General features: G+C 44.6%; 1 protein-coding gene across 1 annotated transcript in view; it reads right to left on the bottom strand.

The window, feature by feature from the left end:
- Positions 1-21,105, bottom strand: part of LOC146789811 (netrin-3) — a 181,671-nt gene that overhangs the window by 48,643 nt on the left and 111,923 nt on the right. The window contains exon 3 of the mRNA XM_085632167.1: positions 5,380-5,568. Within this exon, the coding sequence (XP_085488293.1) occupies positions 5,380-5,568 (189 nt within the window). The remainder of the gene's footprint in view (positions 1-5,379; positions 5,569-21,105) is intronic.

Below are 21,105 nucleotides of genomic sequence, written 5' to 3'. Positions count from 1 at the left end.
CGCAAAAGCTTCGGCTGCATCTTGGCCCAGTGAGCAGGCGGTTCAGGAAGGGGCCAGCCAACACTGACGTGTCGCAGGCGTGACCGCATCTAGTTAGGTCGACCTCAGCTTTGGGGAATATCCTTGGCCATGGGGAAGTCATGGAGAATTGAATTTCCGAGAACTATCCTTTCGGCGTCCCCTGAGGGACAGAGCGGGAAAGCAGGACTCACCACTCGCATATTCCAAAAACCCATCGTTCTTTGAACAGTATGACAGTTTCTCAAAAGAAGCTAGAAATGTTGGGCATGATGTTGGGACTCTGAGACCACAATCTCTGTAGACCCCGGATCCCACTCCAACCCTCTGCACCCACCAATCAGAAGGAGACATGGCGGATACAGCTGCTCCCCCCATCACCTCAGTGTCAGAAAGCCAGCGTCCTGGCCTGGGCTGCCTGAAGAAATCAAAGCTTGCAGGTAAGGCCCGTGGGCGGCTGACTTCCTTTTGAAGTTTTATTGGACAGCCCGGGGTAGTTTGCTTGGCCACAGGGGGACAAGGAGAACCTTTTTTGTCTGGCTTTTTTTTTTAATTTAATTTTCATGTGTAGGCGAGTGGTGTGTGGGGGGGGGGGGGAGAGCGGGTCAAGGTCGAGGACGTAACATCTTGGAAAACACTCCAAGCTCCTTTATGGACGTCGTAAATTACTTTCCTGTTGCACGCTATCTTCAAGCGATTCACACTCTTTGAACGGCCCTGGGGCGCCCGGCCTGGATCCCGGAACCCTCAGAGCGTCAGAAAGCGCGGGCCCTCGTTGCATCAGCCCCACGTGTGACGAGCACCCCCTGCAAGGTCCCTTTCCTCGTCCGCGCCATCGCCCAAGAATTCTGGACGTTTTGGAAGCTTCGTTTTCATACGTGTACATTTTTGCTAAATCATTCAAAGCCGCTGTGAAATTGCATCTGGTTAATAGCACGTGCCATGGATTTTTGCCGCAGAATTACTTTGTGTCCATCTTCACTGTTGCACACAATCCCCAATCCTTCCATTTCCCACCAGGTCATATTTGTTCCAGTACTTGTCATTTTGCCCATTATTGCCTCGATCCCCCCCCCCCCCCCCCCCATGATGGGGTTGCCTCTTTCTGTCTAAAAAACCCTAGTTTTATGGTAAAACTCAGTGCAGAGATTATCCAGAAAATTTAAAGCAAAATTTCATTCTCTTACCAATTAGTGATATAGAATTCACCTCTTAGGCTAACCCCAGAGCGCAATGTCCAAGTTCCTTCTGCAAAAATAGACTGACACAGGCACGCAGGGGCAGCCCCTTTTCTCTTTTCTCGTTCATTCCTCTTCCATCCAGGCAGGTGCGATCCCTCTTCTCTTTTCTCGTTCACTCCTCACCCAACTACTTTACTGCAAGCCTCCATTTCATGCATGCCAAAATGGGCTTCATACAGCGTTCCCCTTCATCCTATCGAATCTACATGCTCCCTCCGAATATCACTTTTGCTCCACAAGGACTCCTTTCTATGCTCCTTTGCTCTCATGTTTCTGCTCTTTTTGCCATCGAGTCCTTTAAATGTTCCTTTAGACTTCTTTCTATGCCCTCCGCTACACCACTTACCCCTTCTAAGCTCCCCCCCCTTCTACTCACCTTTCCCTGCCCCAGATACCAGTCTTGTGCTATCCTTGACTCTTCCATCTACTTTTGCTCCTCCATTTACGTATGTTCCTCTGCTACATGCAAATCATCCCTCTTTTTTGTCTTGGACTTCTTTCTGTGCACCCCTTCCACTCGTTAGTCACCCCTCAAACGACTCCCATTTAATGGCTGTTTGCAAGTAGTTCCTTTGGGTGCTCCCTCTTGAAAATTATGTTCCTCTCCTCCCAGGAGGTACCCCCCTTTCTCTTAATAGGCTGTTTGAGATTTTTCCCTACGTCTCCCTACTTAACACCCCAGTTACCCCTGTGTCTCCTGTCTATGCTCATCGCCACCCCATTTACCCAGAACTTCCTGTGACTACATCTTTCTGTCATTTTCCTATTCTTTATCGCCCCTATTGCCACTCTTAAATAATGAATATATTTCCTTCTGTACCTCGGTTGACTCCTTCTTTTTTTCTCTTCACTCTTCCCATATATTGCTCTTGCTTCATCCTGTATTAGTTTGTGTGTTCCCCTCTCCATTTCACTCTGTTGCGCTGCCTCGTCTCCTTTGTATGTGAACCTCTCTCCCCTTAAATACCATTAAGGCACTCTTGACTCCTTTATATCCTCTATTACCACAATCACCTCGCCTGACCAACTTACTTGTCTCTATGCGTCCCTCCAACCCAGTTACCTCCATGCTTCCTTGACTCCTTTCTGCTTTTGTCTCCTATCCGTTGTTATTCTTCATGCTTCTTTTAAAAGATTTCCATGATTCACTCCCTCCAGTTAACCAACTGCCTCCTTTGATCGCTCATTGACTGCTTTCTTTCCCTTTTCCCAAATACCCCTCTCGATTCATCCATCACTTATTGGTTGTCCTCTTTTAAATGTATTCGTTCTGCTCCCACTGGACTCCTTCCTTGTCTCTTAATCCTGGCTAAGATTAGACTTCCAACTTTCTATCCCCACGATCTCAAAAGTGGCTTGCAACAATTCAGATTTCTTAAGCAACATTACTAACATCGAAGAGTTTCCAAGTTGGAGGCAACGGGTCAGGTTTTTCAATTTCCCACTGACCAATGGTAGAAGTTGCAGTGATGCATAGAAGAGCGGGAGAAAGATCATTGGTTAAGATAAGAAGATGTTGATAGGAGTAGGGAGGGGCTCCAGCTCAGCAAGCAAATAGAGCCTCAAAGAGGAGCTACAAACCTATGATAGAATACAAATAACCAAAAAAGGATTCTGCCTCACAAGCATGATAGGCGAACCGGCAGCAGCATATCTGAATGCCATTGTGGTTCCTAAACGGAGTCATGCTCTTGCGATGAATGTGATCACAACATTCTGCCGCTCATCCATTAAATGTGCACTGATTGCAGGGGAACGAGCATTTATCAGGACAAAAATCTCCAGACAGCGTACTTCATGCCCACCACAGCAAAATACTTGAATAGCACATGGCCTGGTATCACTGTTGACAGATCCACACGAACGGACTTCTAGCCTGACTGATATCTGAACCTCTGAATTTCAAAATATTATAAGTATATGAGGCATCACTTCAATTTTTATCTTCTGCTATTACTTTGACGATCAGTAAAATAAACAAGTGTTCCTGTGGATATGTTTTAATTAAATTTAGGACAGCTTTCAGAGCCTTGACATGCTACTCAAGTGGAAAGCAGTCAAAATGCACAATATTTGTTCAGCAAGTAGTAAATGATTTATATTTATATACATATGAAAGAATAAAAATATCCTCGATTAATGATGCTCCAAAGTGATGACCTAGTGGCAGAAAATATACTGACTTAAACAATACCGGAAGACTTGACTTCCAGTCATAGAAAGAATCACACATGATAATGTGATCAGCTCGTATATTTATCCTTGTTCAACAACATTTGGTTAACAGTTCAAGCCAAACAAGAACATTTCAACACCAAAGAAACATTTAGACAGGATCTTCATCTGGACATGTTAGGATGTACCCTACATACCAGTGGAGTGTATGCCACTATCACAGTGGAAATAGGGGAAAGATGTCACTTCACTTCAACCAATACGCAAGCAAGGGACCAAAGATCTCCACCACAGGAACAAGGAGTCAAAGGTTGCCCTGAAGTTCCAGCGTCCGCGCCCAAGACAATGTTGCGAGCATGTGCCGGAATGTCAGGAGCTCCCTTGACCCCATGTTCCTACAGTGGGGACCCATTATTGTATGTAATTCTTTGTATGATTGGAAGAGACTTCTTCCTGTTTTGTTGAAAGAAGTTTATTTACTGTAACTTGGTCACCACTCACATCTCACGTTTTACTCTTTGGAACACCATGCGTAGAGGATATATTTGTACCTAAATGTGTATACATATATAAATACATCATTTACTACCTGCTGGGCTGAGATGGTGTACTTGGATGCATTCCACTTGAGCAGCATGTCAAGGCTATCATAAACACCCTAAATTTAGAATAAGTCAATTAACATTACCAAGGTACTAAGGTACTGTCAGATATTACCGATTACCATTACAGGGGCCTCTTATTCAGGTCTTGCATTTGCTCAAAATCCTGATACGCTATGGACTCCTAACCAGTAGGTTGTTACTAAAGGCTAAAATAATGCCAGCCATATCAGTGATTGCTGTTATTGCGATTTATGCTATGAATTATTTCCATATTCATGAACTCTATTAACCAATGGTTCCTTGATGAAGCTGAGCCTTTAACCTGTTGTAAAGCAATTGTCGTTGGCTGAACTATCTTTGGCTAGTTACTTGGATTTTCATACTTCACAACTATCTCTGCTAGTCATTAGACATTCAGCCTGGTATCGGGATTAACGGTATGCCAAACCCCAATATAGGCGTTCTGGATTGTCAGATACGCCATCCACTGTTTGTTTCTTCCATAGAGTCTAGATTTGCACTGAAATTTTGCAAATATTTTGGATTATGGCGGTCAGTGCTCCCTGCTCCAATTCTTGATAATCCCATATGCTACAGCTCTAATTTTATTTCTCTGTCATTTTTAAGCTCATGTAGAGGGTCATATTCCTTCACGGGAACTCCGTTCTTCAAAAGTTCCCTATTCCCCTGTCTCAGGACAGTGGCGTAACGAAAGTTGAGGAGGCCCCCTTGCCACGTACACGGAGGGGCCCCCACTCCGTATCTAATCCGAGCTCTTGGGCCAGAGTATTGTGCTGTGGGGGACCCCCTGCAGCTTGGGGCCCCCCCGCACCGCGGGGGCTGCGGGGGCCCGTGTTTCGCCCCTGTCTCAGGAGACATCCCAGTAGAATGAGCAGTGGCTGAAAGACATCTCTGGAGATATCCCAGTAGAAAGAGTAGTGGCTGAAAGACTTTGTCTCAAGTACTAACCTCCCACCTATGCAAACCTGTGCTCATAGAAGCCAGGCAGCGAATGAGCACATGCAACTCTAACAAGAGAGCACTCTCACTTGGACACCCAACCACGACCAGGCCTTACCCTGACAACTGTTGTTGTGCACATTCACAGCCAATCAGGTATGTGTCCCCCCACAACCCAAAGAAGTGTGCTGGATACATATGGTGCATTGTCAAGAAAACACAAAGAGTGCCAGCAGATAATACAAAAGGCAAGCCCCACTAGATAAATGGCTATTAAAACAGGGGGTATAATAATAACCAAATGAAAAAAGTATGTTGGCCCCTCCTTACCGCAGAGGTTTTATTCAAGACTAAGCACCCAATGTTGAATGTTTTCGTACCTTTGCAGGCTTTGCGGTCCGTGATGGTCTTGCTCATGTCCCTGTAGAAACCCTCTTTGCAGTAATGGCAGTGACGGCCTGCTGTGTTGTGCCGGCAGTTCAGGCACACTCCGCCACTCTTCCTACCGGACAGCTTGTAGAGCTCCATGTTGAAGCGGCACCGCCGGGCGTGCAAGTTACAGTTGCAAGCTACAAGTGGATAAAGCAAAGAAAAATTTCATTTTTGATGCAATGAACCACAGACAACCACATACATCATGCCATCGTTTGACATTGCACCATCCTCCTACGCGAGGACCTGCACAGGACTCGCAACTCACACATTGTTGATACTATGCTGACTCGCTTGGTCTCTAATCACCAAGCATCTTTGTTTAATTCCCTTCCGCTTAAGGATTATCATGGTTTCTTTCAGGAGGCACATATAACACAGGCTACAAAGACCACATAAAATACCAATCGTAGATGAACAAAGTGCCTTCATACAGATTCACGCACACAGATAACCGCAACATTGGAAGGGTGACGGTTTTAAGCAATTCCTCTCCTTTCTTTGAGACAACGCCTTTTGTAACTATAGAGGGTGCATGGGCCACAGTCTGACTTGGTCCTTTTAGGTCTTGTCTACCAGTCTTCCCTACCAGACAGCACAAGCTGTCTGGTTGTCAAAGACGTGTTGTGAACCTACATCGGGCTTACAGTCCGCCCTGCTTACCGTTGGTTGGCTTTATTGTCATTCATTTATTTGCTTCCTATTCAATGCTTTGTCTTTCTCTTCTTGGGTTTGTCCCTCCACTGAAGCATCCTCACTTTACCATTCTTTTGATTGGCTGACTTGTATCCTTCCACTGCTCATATTTAGGGAACTACTTTTTTCATTTTTGGTTAAGTTCCCCATGAGAGCACATGTTTTCCAGCTCTATCCCTGACGTTTTGTGATGCATACATGCGCCTACACAATGACGCAACCAGCAACAGTGGTAAGATCATGATATCTTTTTACTTCTTTTTTATTTTGCGGACACTATGCAGCATTGACTAAAAAGCAATTTGCTTTAGCATACTGCATTGGCAAAGCCAATAGTTCCAAAAGGCTAGAGCTGTAAGCTTTTGGAATGCTCGTTTTTAAAGCCCACACAAAAAAAAACCTAAACCGGATTCATTGAATACAATGCAAATTAGGAACATTATAGTGAAAAAACATTCATTGTCTCAGTATAGCACATGGTATAACAATTGATCCCACCCTAGCCTCTCAAACATGAAATGTACTATGGTAATCAAAGCAAGTGGAAAAAATAGATTATTGAGCAAGGCCATTACAAGACTGGCAGTTAGCCAATACCAGAACCCTCTGCATATGTGTAGGGCATTATATTGCAAAATCAAGGACTTCAGGTATGGTGGTTAAGAGAGCTCAGGTCCAAACAGAAGATACAAGCATTATAGCTTGAAACCTTTTGGCTTTGCCAATGCTTTTTTTCTCCCCACTTTGTAATCTCTGTACATGGCAAGGCGGCCATCTTGAAATTAATTTTATTAAACTGAAAAAAAAACCTTCAAAGATAACCCCTGCTAAAGCATACACATTCACAGTGGTTGATCGATTGATTTTCTAAGGGTTCAGTACAGTCAATACAAGAGAGCCAACATGCGCGCACATGCAAAGACAGTGGCCATCTTGAAAGATTTTTTCTTGAAGCAAAAGAAAAATCATTTAAACATGGCCTCTGTGCATGCACACAAGGTGGCCATCTTTTTACTTCATTTTTAATTTAACATTCTAAGATTAATTTGAAATTTTGTGTAACATGACAACTGGTTATTTGGACTCTCAACACAATAGCACACATTTCAGGTAAATGTTACATATCATGTTCAGGTTTTTTATTTCAGTGATTTTTTTGTGATATTCTTACAAATTGGCTCTCCCTTAGGAGTGCTAGCGTTAATGTAGGATGTACGCTTGGCCAATTTATTCGTTAGCCATATTCCTCTCAGCCACAAATGTGTTCAACACATAGAACAGCTGAAGAAGACCAGAATGAAGCCAAGGCTGAAACTAGAGACATTCACTGATAAAAAGAGGCAACACTAATGATAAGAATATGTTGCTGAAGTCAGAATCAGAAACATATTGGCCTTATGAGTAGTGAGCACTGCTCATCAATATGAACAATAGACAAGGCAATGCTTGCCAAGGAGGGTCTCCCCAACCTGTCGTTCTACCTTTAGCCACCTCCTTTAGATGAAGTCTACCTCAAAGTTGTAGCCAATCAGTTGCCCACGCATAGCATAGATCCTGAGCTTCTCTTCTCTGCACACCCGGTTGATGTTTATCTAGTTATGGAGATGGCCCAGTGCAATAAACGCCCATCCATGGCTCTCCTCCTTTGGAGGATTTGAATGTGCTGGTCCCTACCTCAGACATGTGTGAGAGGCAGCTATACAAAAACAGTAACTCAGTCACTAACATCTTAGAAGGTAGGTCTTAGGCAGATAATGACCACCAAGGCCATCAAGAATGCCCAATTTACTGCCTAGGTTTAAATATGATCACCCTTCATATTCTCCAGCTTCAGCCTTCTTTATTCCATATGATACATCCTAGTTTCTAACGCCGGCCTGTTTTTCATACTCATTTGTTTTCTTTAACTTCAGCACTCCTTCAAGGTGACTATTTTATAAAATTTCCTATACATTTACTCCTGCGTTTGCCATTCTTCAGTCTCATGTAGTGGCCATGCACTCAAGGAGTGACCTTCCCCAGACCAATGCTGGACTCTTCCAGGGTGGTGCCCAAACCATCCATGGAACGTAATATTCAGATCCGTATTTGTTGCAAAAGGTTAGCTGAATGAATCAGGCAATCCAGGGCACAGCGTGATTTTTACAACTGGAGACGATCTGATCGACGTCCTTACTCCATCACGATCAGATCAGATCGTCTCCAGTTGTTAAAATTAATCTGTGCCCTGAATTGCCTGATTCATTCAGGCAACCTTTTGCCACAAATACGGATCTGAATATTACGTTCCATGGATGGTTTGGGCACCACCGCCATGGTCTAGATCTACTGAATAGCGGGAATTGTCCGTAGCTGGCCCTTGCCACGTTACGGGCATTGGTGTAACTAGGTTTTGGACTCCAATTGAGCATTGCAAGAGTGATGAGGGTCACTTCACTCGTCCCCTTGTCCTGAGGAAGATCCGCATAGCTGAGAAATTAAAGTACCTCTTTAGCAGATAAGCCGGATCGAAACGTTGAGGCTACCCCCTACCGCACCTGGCCCAATTTCCCCTGTTTACAGGCTTAAGGAAACTCTCGTTACAAATTCAAATGAATAACTTGCATGTGGCCAGGTTGCATCTAACTGTTTATTGATTATCAATTTTGTACAGTACTGTAAATATATGCCCTTTACTTTTCTACACACTTTGAGCTCTCTTGACTCCTATATATACACTTGAGCACTCCTTCTTACATGTTCCCTAGAACATTTTCCTACCTTCTTGACCCTCTAATGATTGTTCCTTTAAATGACTAAATAAATATATTGTAATAATACTTAGTGGTTTTTTCTGCACATTTATTTTCACGATTTACAGACGTTTGGGAGCCGATTAATGTAAGCTCAAATAAGTTGTTAATTCTGTTAATCTAACTCTTTCTTGAATAATTGGTCCAGGACCATTGTTTCTTTATAATATAGGGCACAAAACAAAGGCTGAAGTTAAGGGGCCATCAAGCCTTCTTTTGTTCGAGTATCCTGAATGGGAGCTATATGGAGCCTCACACCAAGAAGCAATGCATTCGAGGGGAAACAAAGGCACACGACTATTTTGTTTTATTTCTTTTATATAGCTAATCATCCCAAGGCAGCATGTCAGAGCGCTTTACAACCCAGGTATACATTGACAATAATCCATAGAAGTGTAAATGTAAATCAACGTCCAGGATGTGTTACATAAGACAGTGAGGGTTTCAAGGTGTAGGAGTCACATGTCCTTAATAGCTCACTGTGCTTTATAAAAAGGGTTGCAATTAATGAATTGCAAGTGACAAAAGAATATCTTTGTTAAAAGCAGTAACCCACTTACCCAGCTACATAAAATACAAATCAGTCATTTGCATGTCACATTTGCAGGAGACAAGTTAACCCTGAATGCTACTTTGATTAAAAACTGAGGCTAAAGAAAACACAGATCCCTCCCTCAAATGTGTTAACCTCCAGAATTATTTTACCATTAATATTATTCCCTGAGATTTACTGGGCACACAAATCTCTGCAGCAGGTGCCTTAACCCCATTAGATATTTTTAAATGGACACTCTGAAACCAATTAAGCAGAACAGATTTACTGCGACATTTCTCTTTGTTAGCAATTTCTTTGTGGTAGAGTTTAAAAAAAAAGTAAAAATGAAGGCCCAGATTTTGCGTTTGGGTGGCATCACTTTTTTAAGCACAACCCAACACAAAATCTCATTTGTTTAAACTTGTAATTTACTCAAATGTACTCATCCTATACATATGTTTGAGGTGTTAAGAACTGATGTCACTTCTTGTGATGACACTTCCTGTGATGTCAAGTGTGATGTCATACTCCGTGATGTCAAGCGCTGTGAAGTCACTTGCATGCTGCCTAACTTGATTAGTCACCCCACTTTTTTTTTTAAGGACTTGTTCCCTGATCATGAGTATGTACATGACAACAATTGTTGCAAAAGTTGCATGTTTTACGTGAACTGGCAAAGCAAAATAAATCTCCAATCTAGCTAAGCTGCAAAGTCTTCCAAAGACCTTTGAGGAGGTTGAAAATATATGTGCAACTTCATACACCTACAAGGAGAGCACAAATCTACTATTGAGGTCTGGTACGCTGGAAAGCATGCGCCAAATTTGTCTTCCAGGTCTAGACCATACAACAGATGAGGATTTCCTCGCTGAACAAATTACACCCAATAAAACCTCAGGAAGTTGACAATGCTCAAGACCAGGCCTTCTGAATAGTACAGAGGAAGCATTCAGAGTGGACGCATTCATCCAGGCCACACTACCAGAACTGGGCACAGTACACATGGGGCCTCCAAATCTGGATGCGCTACTCTACATGCGGCTTCTAGAGGGAGCTTCCCTGATAAGGCCTTTTGAATTAGACAGAATAGTATGGCGAGGCCAACAAAAATAGACACAACACCGCAGATGAGGCTCACTACGGAAAGTGACAAGAAACCTCCGGCTCACTTGTGTATTAACAACAAACCTCCGGTTGACTGTTGTATTAACAGTAGCACCTGTGAGCTTACAGGCCTCTCTGTTTCCATGTTTGCAGTTCAAATTAACAAGCCCCTGGCTCTCTGCTCACTTCAGAGCTTTGAAGTCTGGGAGCTTTAATTGGATTTGAACGGCTTATTTTCCTTGGGTTTCCAGTTCTACAACATCACAGGCAGTACAGAGGATATGAAGGGACCTGGAGGTGTCGCCTTCACAGCCTGTTGCCGCCCCCAAGAGTGGTGTGTGGTCACCATCTGCTCCTGGGTGATTGTAAGCGGTGGTGGCCATTACTGTTCTCTTCCAGGAAGAGAGGGAAGGGGATTCTAGGCAAAAAGATGGATGGAGGAATAATCTACAATACCACACCAAACACCTGGCCACGTTGCATCACAACATAGCCATAGCATGAGCAAATACAAAAAAAAAAACTTTACCATACCAAGATATTAAACCAGATCACATACTACCACATTACACACAGAGCACAAAATCCAAATTCACAGCACCACCACACTACATGCAGAGACGTAACGCATAATGATGCCCTACTTTGCAGAATGTGATGAGTGGCCCTGAATTTCCCATATCTGACAACACTCGTCGGTCAATGGGGGTCCCCTTGAAGGTTTGGGGTGCACCCCAGCATTATATCTCAAACTACATAAGAAAACATGGTATGCCATAAAACCAAAACATTGAATACAACACACCGACCATACCACATAATGCTTATGCCATATCACATTTACCGCACCACATAATATCAAAATACACAACATCATACCACACCAAACAACATCTAGTGTGGGAAACATCACTCTGTTTCACAAAATACTCATGTATCACACATCTACGTATCATGAAGACACAAACTCAAAGAGGTGGAAGGACAGAACCAATAACATGTCAGGCAAGCCTCATTAAACAGCAGAATACTGAGACTCACAAGTACACAGCAAGGGGTATCACTTGCCAGACTGGAGAGGCTACCGCCAACATATGTGGTCCGTAGAGCTTGGTAATGCTCAGGTGAAATCTTGAGGGTGGGTAGGCTTGTCGTTCTGAACGTGAATTGTCTGTGCAAAACACATTAACTAAATCATGGGCCCAACATCAAATACATCCCATCACCCAATATCATAAAATATCCATCCCAAACATAAAAACACTCATCATGTACATGCAAAAAACATACCCCACCACACAAACTATACCCCAAATCATGCTCTACCATGTTGCACCACACTGTGGTTTACACCACAGAACCTCACTTCACACCTAGTGTGCTCATAGAACATCGCTTCAGAAACCACGTTTCACCACATCACACCTTACCACAACGTATGCCAACCTTCCCCACATCGTACTAGACTATCCAGCTTCACAACATATCACTCCCAACCACACCATTCCACCCAGCAATACGTTATACCAGATAGGGCAACGGATTGTTACCATACAGTACTACACTACACAATACAAAACAACTTACACAATATTAAATTCTCTATGCAGAGATACACAGAGTTAGCTGTGCGTGTTAAAATCCTGAAACTATATTTTCAATGTGAATTTTCTACTTGGAAAATCAGAATTGAGATGCATATTGCCACAGAGCCCAACTTAGTCTAAGGTTGTTCTAATTAGCCATCAACAGTCAAAGACTGGAGTAAATTCGATGAATTTGGCTTTCCTAGGACAATCAGCAGCCTAGTCATTTCAACCACTGCCAGCCACAGGCAAGGTCTTCCATTTTAATAAACCAAAGGTGACACTTGGAGAGGATGGTCTCCATAACCAGGTGACAAGTGGGAGGCTGTAGGAGACAAAAAGTGCCAACTTGGGCTAAAAACTGCACAATGTTCCACCAAAGCAGGAAGACTGAGAGATTGTAAGTAAAAACTGAGTTCATCCAGGTCCACAACTGGAACCTCAAATGACAGGAACTGAATAATCATGCACAAGTTGTTTATCATGCATATTTCAGCAAAAACCACAAACAGATTGCAGTTGCACCCATGAACTGTCTGAATCATGTGCTCAACAATTATACAATCTGCACTCTTTCTATCATGTCAATACAGCATGACTGTATTTTTTTGCATGGTCTGCTTAGTACATCTGCACAGGTACTGGGAGCAACAACACCATGTGTACCAAGCCTGAGGAACTCAGAAACACTGCACCATTCCTATTTTATGCTTAGCAGAAGTACACACACACACACACACAAATACACACGCAGTAAGTCCTACACCAGTTGCATCATAGGCTCAACTTAGGGAGACACAGAAACTATAACCTGCACTATATTTATCAAGCCCCAGATAGGCAGACATAAGAACATCTCTATATATTTATATATATTACCTACTGGTGGTAGCCCGTAGGTAGTTACAGTTAGGACCTACTTTCCATGGGAAAAGCAATTATTTTTTCGCTAATAACTTTGTCGCCATTTGACGAATCTTCACAAATTTTCAAAACTAGTTTGCCAGGCACTTCAGCTGCTGTCTGGAAAGTTTCTGGGGGATTTATCAAGCGGAGGCTGAGAAAAAGGGGGGTGGGGGCGGGCAAAACGTGTTTTCCCATGCAATTTCCCATAGGGATTTTAGGCACTACTACAGCCCGAGCCTCTGAACAGAATTACACCAAATTTGGCAGAAAGCTAGATCTTTGTCCAGAAAGAGTGCTTCTTGTAATATGGTGTAAATCAGTTCAATAGTTTGTAAGTTATACATAAATATTTTTTCTTTAATATCTAGAGACATGGACACACTGCGGATCCACGCGAAAGATTCACAAATCCATGTACCAACAACAATGCTATGATTGGCTGACCTCAACCTGAGAGAAAAGTTGTGGCTTACATTTAGTGAATTGGAGGAGGGGGAATGAAGTAGAAATAGGATATAAGGGGTTAGAATAGAGGTATCCTGACCCCCCACACATGTCATTGGTTATGTCATTTGAAATGTCATCACTGACGTCATCAGTGATGTCACTGACCATGTCACGAGTGATGTAATATGTGACGTCATCTGCAGTGCATTGCGGGGGCGCGAGTTATAATTAGCTCAGCTACCTATAACGTCTGAATTTCCATGGTTTTGTACAAGTGAAATGTCAGCCTAGCTATGAAGTTCCTGTAACCTGTGTTTTTGTCCCTGAACATTTAAGGTTTTTTAAATGCTACTTTCTAACTATAACTTCCCTGAAACTGTGGTTTTTTTCAGTGAATTTCTAAGGTTTTTTAAAAGCTAATTTCTAACTATAACGTCCCTGAAACCTGTGTTTTTTTCAGTGAATTTCTAAGGTTTTTTAACTAGCAGTCACGTTTGCAGAGTGATGAAGAAAGGGTTCTGGGCATCCGACCAGCTCTCAGGAATTCTGTTGCGTAGGACTTACAGGGGGTACCAAGAAAGCTTCTTGGCACCCTCTTGAGTAAAGCCGACTTCATCCCCCAACCAGTAGTGTGCCAGGAGGAGCGTTTTCAGAGTGTAGGACAAAGGGGCCGTGGCCTCCGAAGACCTCTTAGCAATTCCACTGTGTGGGACTTACTGGAGGTAACAGGTGGGGTAGTTAGCCCCCATGTATGTCCTTGGGGGCCAACTATCCCTCCTATTATCTCCAGTTAGTCCCACAAAGCAACATTGCTGAGTTCTGATAGAAGGCCATGCCCCCTTTGTCCAACACTCTGCAAAAGTGCTTCCTGGTGTGATGTTGGCTGGAGGAAGACCTCTTTGCTGCTAGGGGTCCTTAGGGCCCAACTAGCCTATCTGTTGCCTCCAGTAAGCTCCACACAATGGGAATGCTGAGAAGTGGTCACAGGCCACGCCCCCTTTCTCCACCACTCTGCAAAAACGTGCCTCCGGGTGCACTGCTGGTTGGGGGATGACATGCAGCTAACATGCAGCTCCCTTTGCCCAAAAGCAATTTTACTTCACTTCATGGAAACAAGAGCATTTTTAATGCAAGTCATGCAAGTCCTTCACATGTCAATCTGAGTTGTAAAGTTCCCAAAATGTATTGAAAACACAACTGGAACAATGCTAACTCTGTGACAAAGGCGACTATGAGCATTTGCCCTTACACCTCAGCTCTAATGTGGAAGAAAATGGCAATAGTGTTTCAGTAAAGTGGTCCCCGATTTGACAAATGTTAGGCTGAAGCCAGAAGCCCATAGGGCTTTATACCCCAATCTGCTTCCGGGTCTTCCCCCGCCCCAAAATCAGATGGTTTGCGGAAAAACTCCACACATCATTAGAAATTATGGCTCTGGAAGGTCAAACAAAGCACATTCTGTTCGGCTTCCGCGGACAGAGAGACCCTTTTACCTGTCCACTGCAATAGCACCAATCCCTATTTAGGTCTCACCTAGACATCGCATATGATGGCACTTAGAGACCTTTTGTTTTCTATCAGTGGGCTTAAAGTATGCCCATTGCTTACCACTGGTACGCTTCATTGTCACTATCATTTATCCATTTCTTATTAGTCAGCTGCTGTAGGCTTTCTTCCTCTTTGTGTGTTTGTCCCTTCCCTGGAGCATGAATGCTTTACATGGGCTCTTCCACTGCTCATTTTGTGGGCACTGTTTTTTAGGTCTCGCCTGACCCAGCGCATGCGCAGGTCTGGCGAGACTTATTGAGAGGGCTCCAAAAAGTGCTACCAGGCCAGCCTAGAGCCACAGTGCATGTGCGCGGGCGCGCGCGCCGCGCTTTACCGCGATTACTTTCACTTTCGCGGCCGCGCAGCCGCGTGGCCGCTTTGCATAGCCAATAGGTCTCGCTTTTGGGACCTTATAAGTATTTAGTTATACAACTGTTGCATGGCTAAACACTTATAAGATCCCGAAGACGAGACCTATTGGCTATGCCAATGCTTGTTTTCTTTGATTTAAGCACCCTATCAAAGTGTGTCTTTTCAGATGGTTCCCTCACGTATTTCTCACCCCTCTATGTTCCTCCCGATTTTGTGTAGAGTTTCTGCCACCCACCTTTGTTTCTTCTGTTGTCTGTGTTGCCTGCTTCCACCCTCCCTCAGTCAGGTTGTCTGTGTAGACGTGCTCCTACCCTACCTTCCATTGTCTATGTCGCTCCGCTACCACCTGCCCTCCTTTAGTTTATCTTGCCTCGTTCCCAACCTTGCTCCCGTTGTCCATGTTTGTTTGCCTTGGTTTCACCATTGCTCCCACTGTCAGTGTTGCCCTGCAACTCACCCGCCATCCCATTGCTGTGTTGACGTGATCCAATGCCCCAATACAAAAAAAAAGCACTATTATGGGGATATTGTGATAGCGTCGTTTTCCCCTGCTCCTTCTATTGTCCATGTTGTCCATCCCACTCATTCATCCCCCCCTCAGTTTTCCGTGTTCGCCATACCTGACATAACATATAAAAAGTGAACTATAATGCAGACTGTGTCATAGAGATTCCTTTCCAACGCTCCTTCTTTTGTCTCCATTCGTTGTCCGTGTTACCCACCCAATCTGTGATAACAAAAAAAATGTGCCTTGACCTGGACACCACATGCCACGTACTATGCTTTTTGTTTTCCTCTTCTGTCCTCCTTGTTGCCTCAAGCCATGATTTGGCCAGCACTGGCTGTCCCATACCGTTTTTACCCCCAACTTTCAGCCATGCGGCTGTACAACATGGCTAAAAAAAACATTGACAAAGCCAATACCAAAGTTCATTTAGACGAATGAGTGGGTTTCACATCGGGTGCAAATGCACTTTGCTCTGGTTTTACCATTAACACACATTTAGCGCTAAGTGCAAACTTCGCCTCATTCTGGTCTTTGATCAGGCATTTACGAGATGTCAAAAAGTAATAAGGAGAAATGTATTAATCTGTACAAAACAAGCTTGCACACATTGACTCTCATTTAATAGCGTTGCTGAGTAAATTGAGCGGAGAACACCCCTCCTCTCGCAGTGGCTTTTATTCTTATTTGCACCAGGGTGTTTTTGCGCCTACTGCCGACAACAAGTCTAAACGACTATTCAAATAGGCATACCGAGCAATAGCAGTGCTTAATTTGAACAGGTGGTGTCTGGTACTGGGCACCAGTACCTAGTTGCCAGCACCGGGGCTAATGACGGTCTGCCACATGGTGGTGCTGTCTGGCTGATTTAGGTATGAGCACAACAGCCGTTTATTAATTCAGTTTACATTTACAATGACTAATGCCGGCCTCCCAAGCCATTCCGATAGCTTTGAGCGCCTGGAATAGTCTCAATCGTCACACTTGTGGGAGTGTGATGTTAGTAGTTGTGCTTGTACTGCCATTGGTAGCTGGCAGGGGCAATGTGTGGTGCAAGCTGCAGTGGCCTCCAGACGAGCGCCCCCGCACTTATCCTTTTACAAATGAAGCCCTGAGAAATAGCAGGCAACAGACAGGCGCCAAGAGAAGAATCAATTGGTAGAGCATAGACTACAAATCACATCCCTTCTGTCTGCACAGTGAAGAATTTGGCAGGAGAGCCCCGCCATTTGGAAGACATTGCTCTAGCCAGGGTGGCGCAATATGCACATCTGCGCATCACCTGCAGAGGGAGCGAAGATTGGCGAGTACAGATGTGCTCCTGGGTGAGAGCTCGAAGCCTGGGGCCGATTGAAAGCAGCCGGCAACATTACACCTTCCCCCAGACTACTGGTGCACTCTTGTACCAATGCCTGTCTAACCGCAGAGGCGAGCATTCGCAGTATGTCGGGCCTTTGAGGAAACGCCATTTTCTTGTGTGTGGACGTTTTCTATAGCGCGAACTCGACCAAAAAGGTATCAGAGCGCTTTGCAGGCGCACCAATTGCGTGATAGACGGACACAATCGTTTTGTTAGGAACGGGAAGATTAATTGATTTGCCCCGAATCACAGGGTGTTAAACATCCCTGCCGAGACTCGAACCGGCTCCCCAGCTTCCACGTCGACCGCTCTAGCCGTTAGGCCACATCCTCTCCATTGGTCCCGCCAATGGATTTACCAGAACTGTTAATTGAAATACTACCCAAATTCAGAAGGATGTGGGCAATAACACACAAACACAGCGGTCTGCATTCCTTTCTTCATTTAAATGTGGGACATTGGCACAAGCGTTTCAGTGATGCTAATAGGCATTCATTCCCTCGCAGTCACGTGGTATTACTGCATTTTTTGACGCAGTGGTACACATTTTTTTCTAAAACTGCATTATAATGTTAAATACATGGAAACCTCATTTGCATACATAGCACAAGTTTTAACATTTCCAAACTAGCTTTAAATGAAAGCGCAACACACAGCTTGCGGACCCCTCCACCTCTACTACTACTGCGCCTGTTTCAACACTAGCTCCAGTAGGAGCCGAGGGCAACATGCAGCTGCCCATTCCCATGTTGCCCTTAACACTTACCACCATGTTGGCAACTGTAAGTGCCTATACTCTGGAAGTAGCTTACATTCAAGGTTTAAAGGCATCCTTTAAGATCCCCAGTCAGTTCAAACCACTTCACGCACAGGGCGTTTCATTTGAATTTGCGTGTTACAAGTTGGCATGGTTAACACATAGGTGCATTCAAAATGGCTCAATTCTTTTTTCCTAAGAAAAGCTATAGGCCTCCTTTAGTGTTTGGCAGGATGGGAGTACACCAGAGACAGGTGGTGATCTCACCACGCCCACCTCACAGATCCCCACATCATTGTGAGTCAAGGAAACTCAGGGTTTCTGACAGAAAGCTCCACCTGGCTCTGCTGCTGGATATCCTTGGCCCAGTGTCTGTCCCACCTAGGGATGGGCGACAGTCACTGACTTTCCATGCCAGGGGTTGGGCCCAAGTAGGTAAAGCTTGGCAGTGGCCACCAAGAGTGGGGAGAAAAACCCCTGCCAGTCAGGGTCATTGCTTTTTGTTTTGCTGAACCAATATCCTGCTTTACAAGATTGAGTACAAATAAATGTAAAAAAATGGCTGCGGAGAGGGTGAGGTGAAATACGCATGGCACCCGCTCCAGACTCAGCGACTCAGCTCTGCCTTCTAGGTACCTGCTGCACCTTCACATAAGGCGAAGAGATCCCCCATCAGGCAGATGCAGAGTTCCAAGTGTAGCGAGTAGTCCTGCGTCAGTGGAGTGGAGGCCGGAGCCCAACCGCGGCCCGTGCAGGTAAGAGCGGTGGGAAAGGGGAGCACAGACAACAACAAAGGAACATTTATTTAATTCTCCCTCGTGGTCGTCTGTCGAGTGAGGTTTTTGGGGCCCTCGAACCCCAGTAACAGTCAAAAACAGATGTCTACTTTTCCAGTAAGGGAAAATACATTTTTGTAGGTACAAAAATGGAATTTCATTATAGCTTGCATTATCCATAATTAGAACCCTAAAAACCAGCCTGAGGAACACGAACGCCTGTATCTCGAGTAATTCTGTTACACGCTTGACATTGTTTGGATCATTTTTTCCCACAAGAGCAAAAGCTTCTGTATTGACACTGTCATAGCTATTCTCATCCAGTACCTACAGCTATAGGACAAGCTTCATTTGCAAGCAGGCCAGTTCTCCTGCACCACATGAAGTGAAAAGGTCCTATATGGCTTTTAATCTCTGGTGACGTCTATCACAACATCAACTTCATGAACATGTTGCCCATCAACATGGTTTTTTCAAACAAAAACATTAAAGTACTCAGATTAATGCAACACATTCTTCTCTCAAGAACTTATCTGAGGCCATTGTAAAACCTCGAGAGAAATACCAGGCCTGTCCATGGTTTTGCCACTGTTGCCCCTGAAGGAACCTGTCGATTGTTCTACTCTCTGGTTCTAATGCCACCCCCCCCCCTCCCCACCCCTACCTCAGAGCTACTTGCACTCAGATGGCGACCATGTCAAATCTCATAAAAAAGAATCGGAATCTACACTGATGTCAAGAGATCCCAGCACACTGTGGAGCTTAAACAAGACTGAAAGTCACAGGAGAACACTTACATTTGCTCTGAAAGAGTTGTAAGGAGACATGCTGGCATGTTGCTCTCGCTTTATCTGTTTTTTTGGCTGTAGCATATTTCAGCTGCTAATGATGACTCAAACTAATTTTTGCCCGGATCATGATCGTTACGAGAGGCATTCCCAGTTCAGTGCATTTGGTATTGAAAGAACCAGAAACTGCACCCCCTTAAAGTATTTGGCGCCACTGGACTATAGACCTTCCGTGGAGGAAAGAACCACGCCATGCATGGAGCCACCATAGTCTTTGCCTACTGGAGGAAACCAAACCACAAGTGCGAACGAACCTCGGCTGCTCTCCCCTGCAAGAGGAGGCTGGACAACCAGCCACCAATCGCTCTTGATGCTCCTGAAGCCGACCCCTGCTTCACCTTCTCCAAGAGGCTTTAGGTCCTTCTGATACCTCTGTTCTAACAGAGGCTCGGGACTACTCTTGACCATCTCTGGTCCAATCAAAGCTAGAGGAGCAAAAACACCTGGCTAGCGTACAATGGGACTGCCCGGTCCAAAAATCCCTACATCACAGAGCGAAAAAAGTCACCCTCCAATGAGTGGACTGTGTGGTATCTGCCTTGCGCGAGTACTCTCCACGTGGACATTGTATTACGTCATGTCTTGTGAAGTTCGGGGCGGGTCGCGAGCACCTCGCCAGCTGACAGTTGGGTCAGTTGGACGGGACGGCCACAGCAACCAACGCTCGTTGAATCTAAGGGATGATACGCTACATTTCAACATAATAAAGGTCTTCAAGTACTTCCGCCTCATCCTGATTATTATAGAGTGCTCTCCACAAGTGTCTACCTTTAACCTCCTAGAGAACAACAGGCAGAGAGGTATTACTCTTTTTTTTATGGAGAGGTAGATTTATTCCATTAAGGAGAAGATGTGGCATAACGCCCAGATCTGCCGACTTTGGAGCTGGGGAACCAGTCTGGTCATCGGCTCAACATCCTGTTATTCTGGGCAAATCACTTAATCTCCCAGTGCCTACCAAAAATGAATGTGTCCTTGTGTAATGTAACTGGTGCTCACGTGAAGTGCTCCGATACCTTAGGGGCGAGTTCGCGCTATATAAAACTACAAAAAACAAAAAATAAAAATAGAGGGATCTGGGTGAAAAAACAGCAGCAGCACAAGACTTCTCGTTTCTCAACCAAAATCCTAGCAGAGTGCAAGAGCCCTCAAGCTGCCTGCATCCAAACCCCGGGTGTTGTCTTGAGATTATTGTACATTTCACGCCTGTTAACTGCAAATATGGTGGTATGTGGTGGTGGGGGATGCGGTGGGTTCAAAATGCACGTGCAGGAGATAAAAGAGAAAGAGCCGGCCGGCTCCCTGCTAACTTTTTAACACCAAGTCAAATTAGAACAAGATTTCTCTTCAGCACAGACCGGGCGGCCCTCCACCGCCGCCCCCCCCCCCCCCCTTTCGATGCTGAGGAGAGAGTATTTCCAGGCGTGCTGGGAAATTCGTTA

This window comes from Triturus cristatus, chromosome 10 (assembly GCF_964204655.1).
Source record: "Triturus cristatus chromosome 10, aTriCri1.1, whole genome shotgun sequence".
NCBI classification, from domain to species: Eukaryota; Metazoa; Chordata; class Amphibia; order Caudata; family Salamandridae; genus Triturus; species Triturus cristatus.
This window is presented reverse-complemented; position numbering and strand designations above follow the sequence as displayed.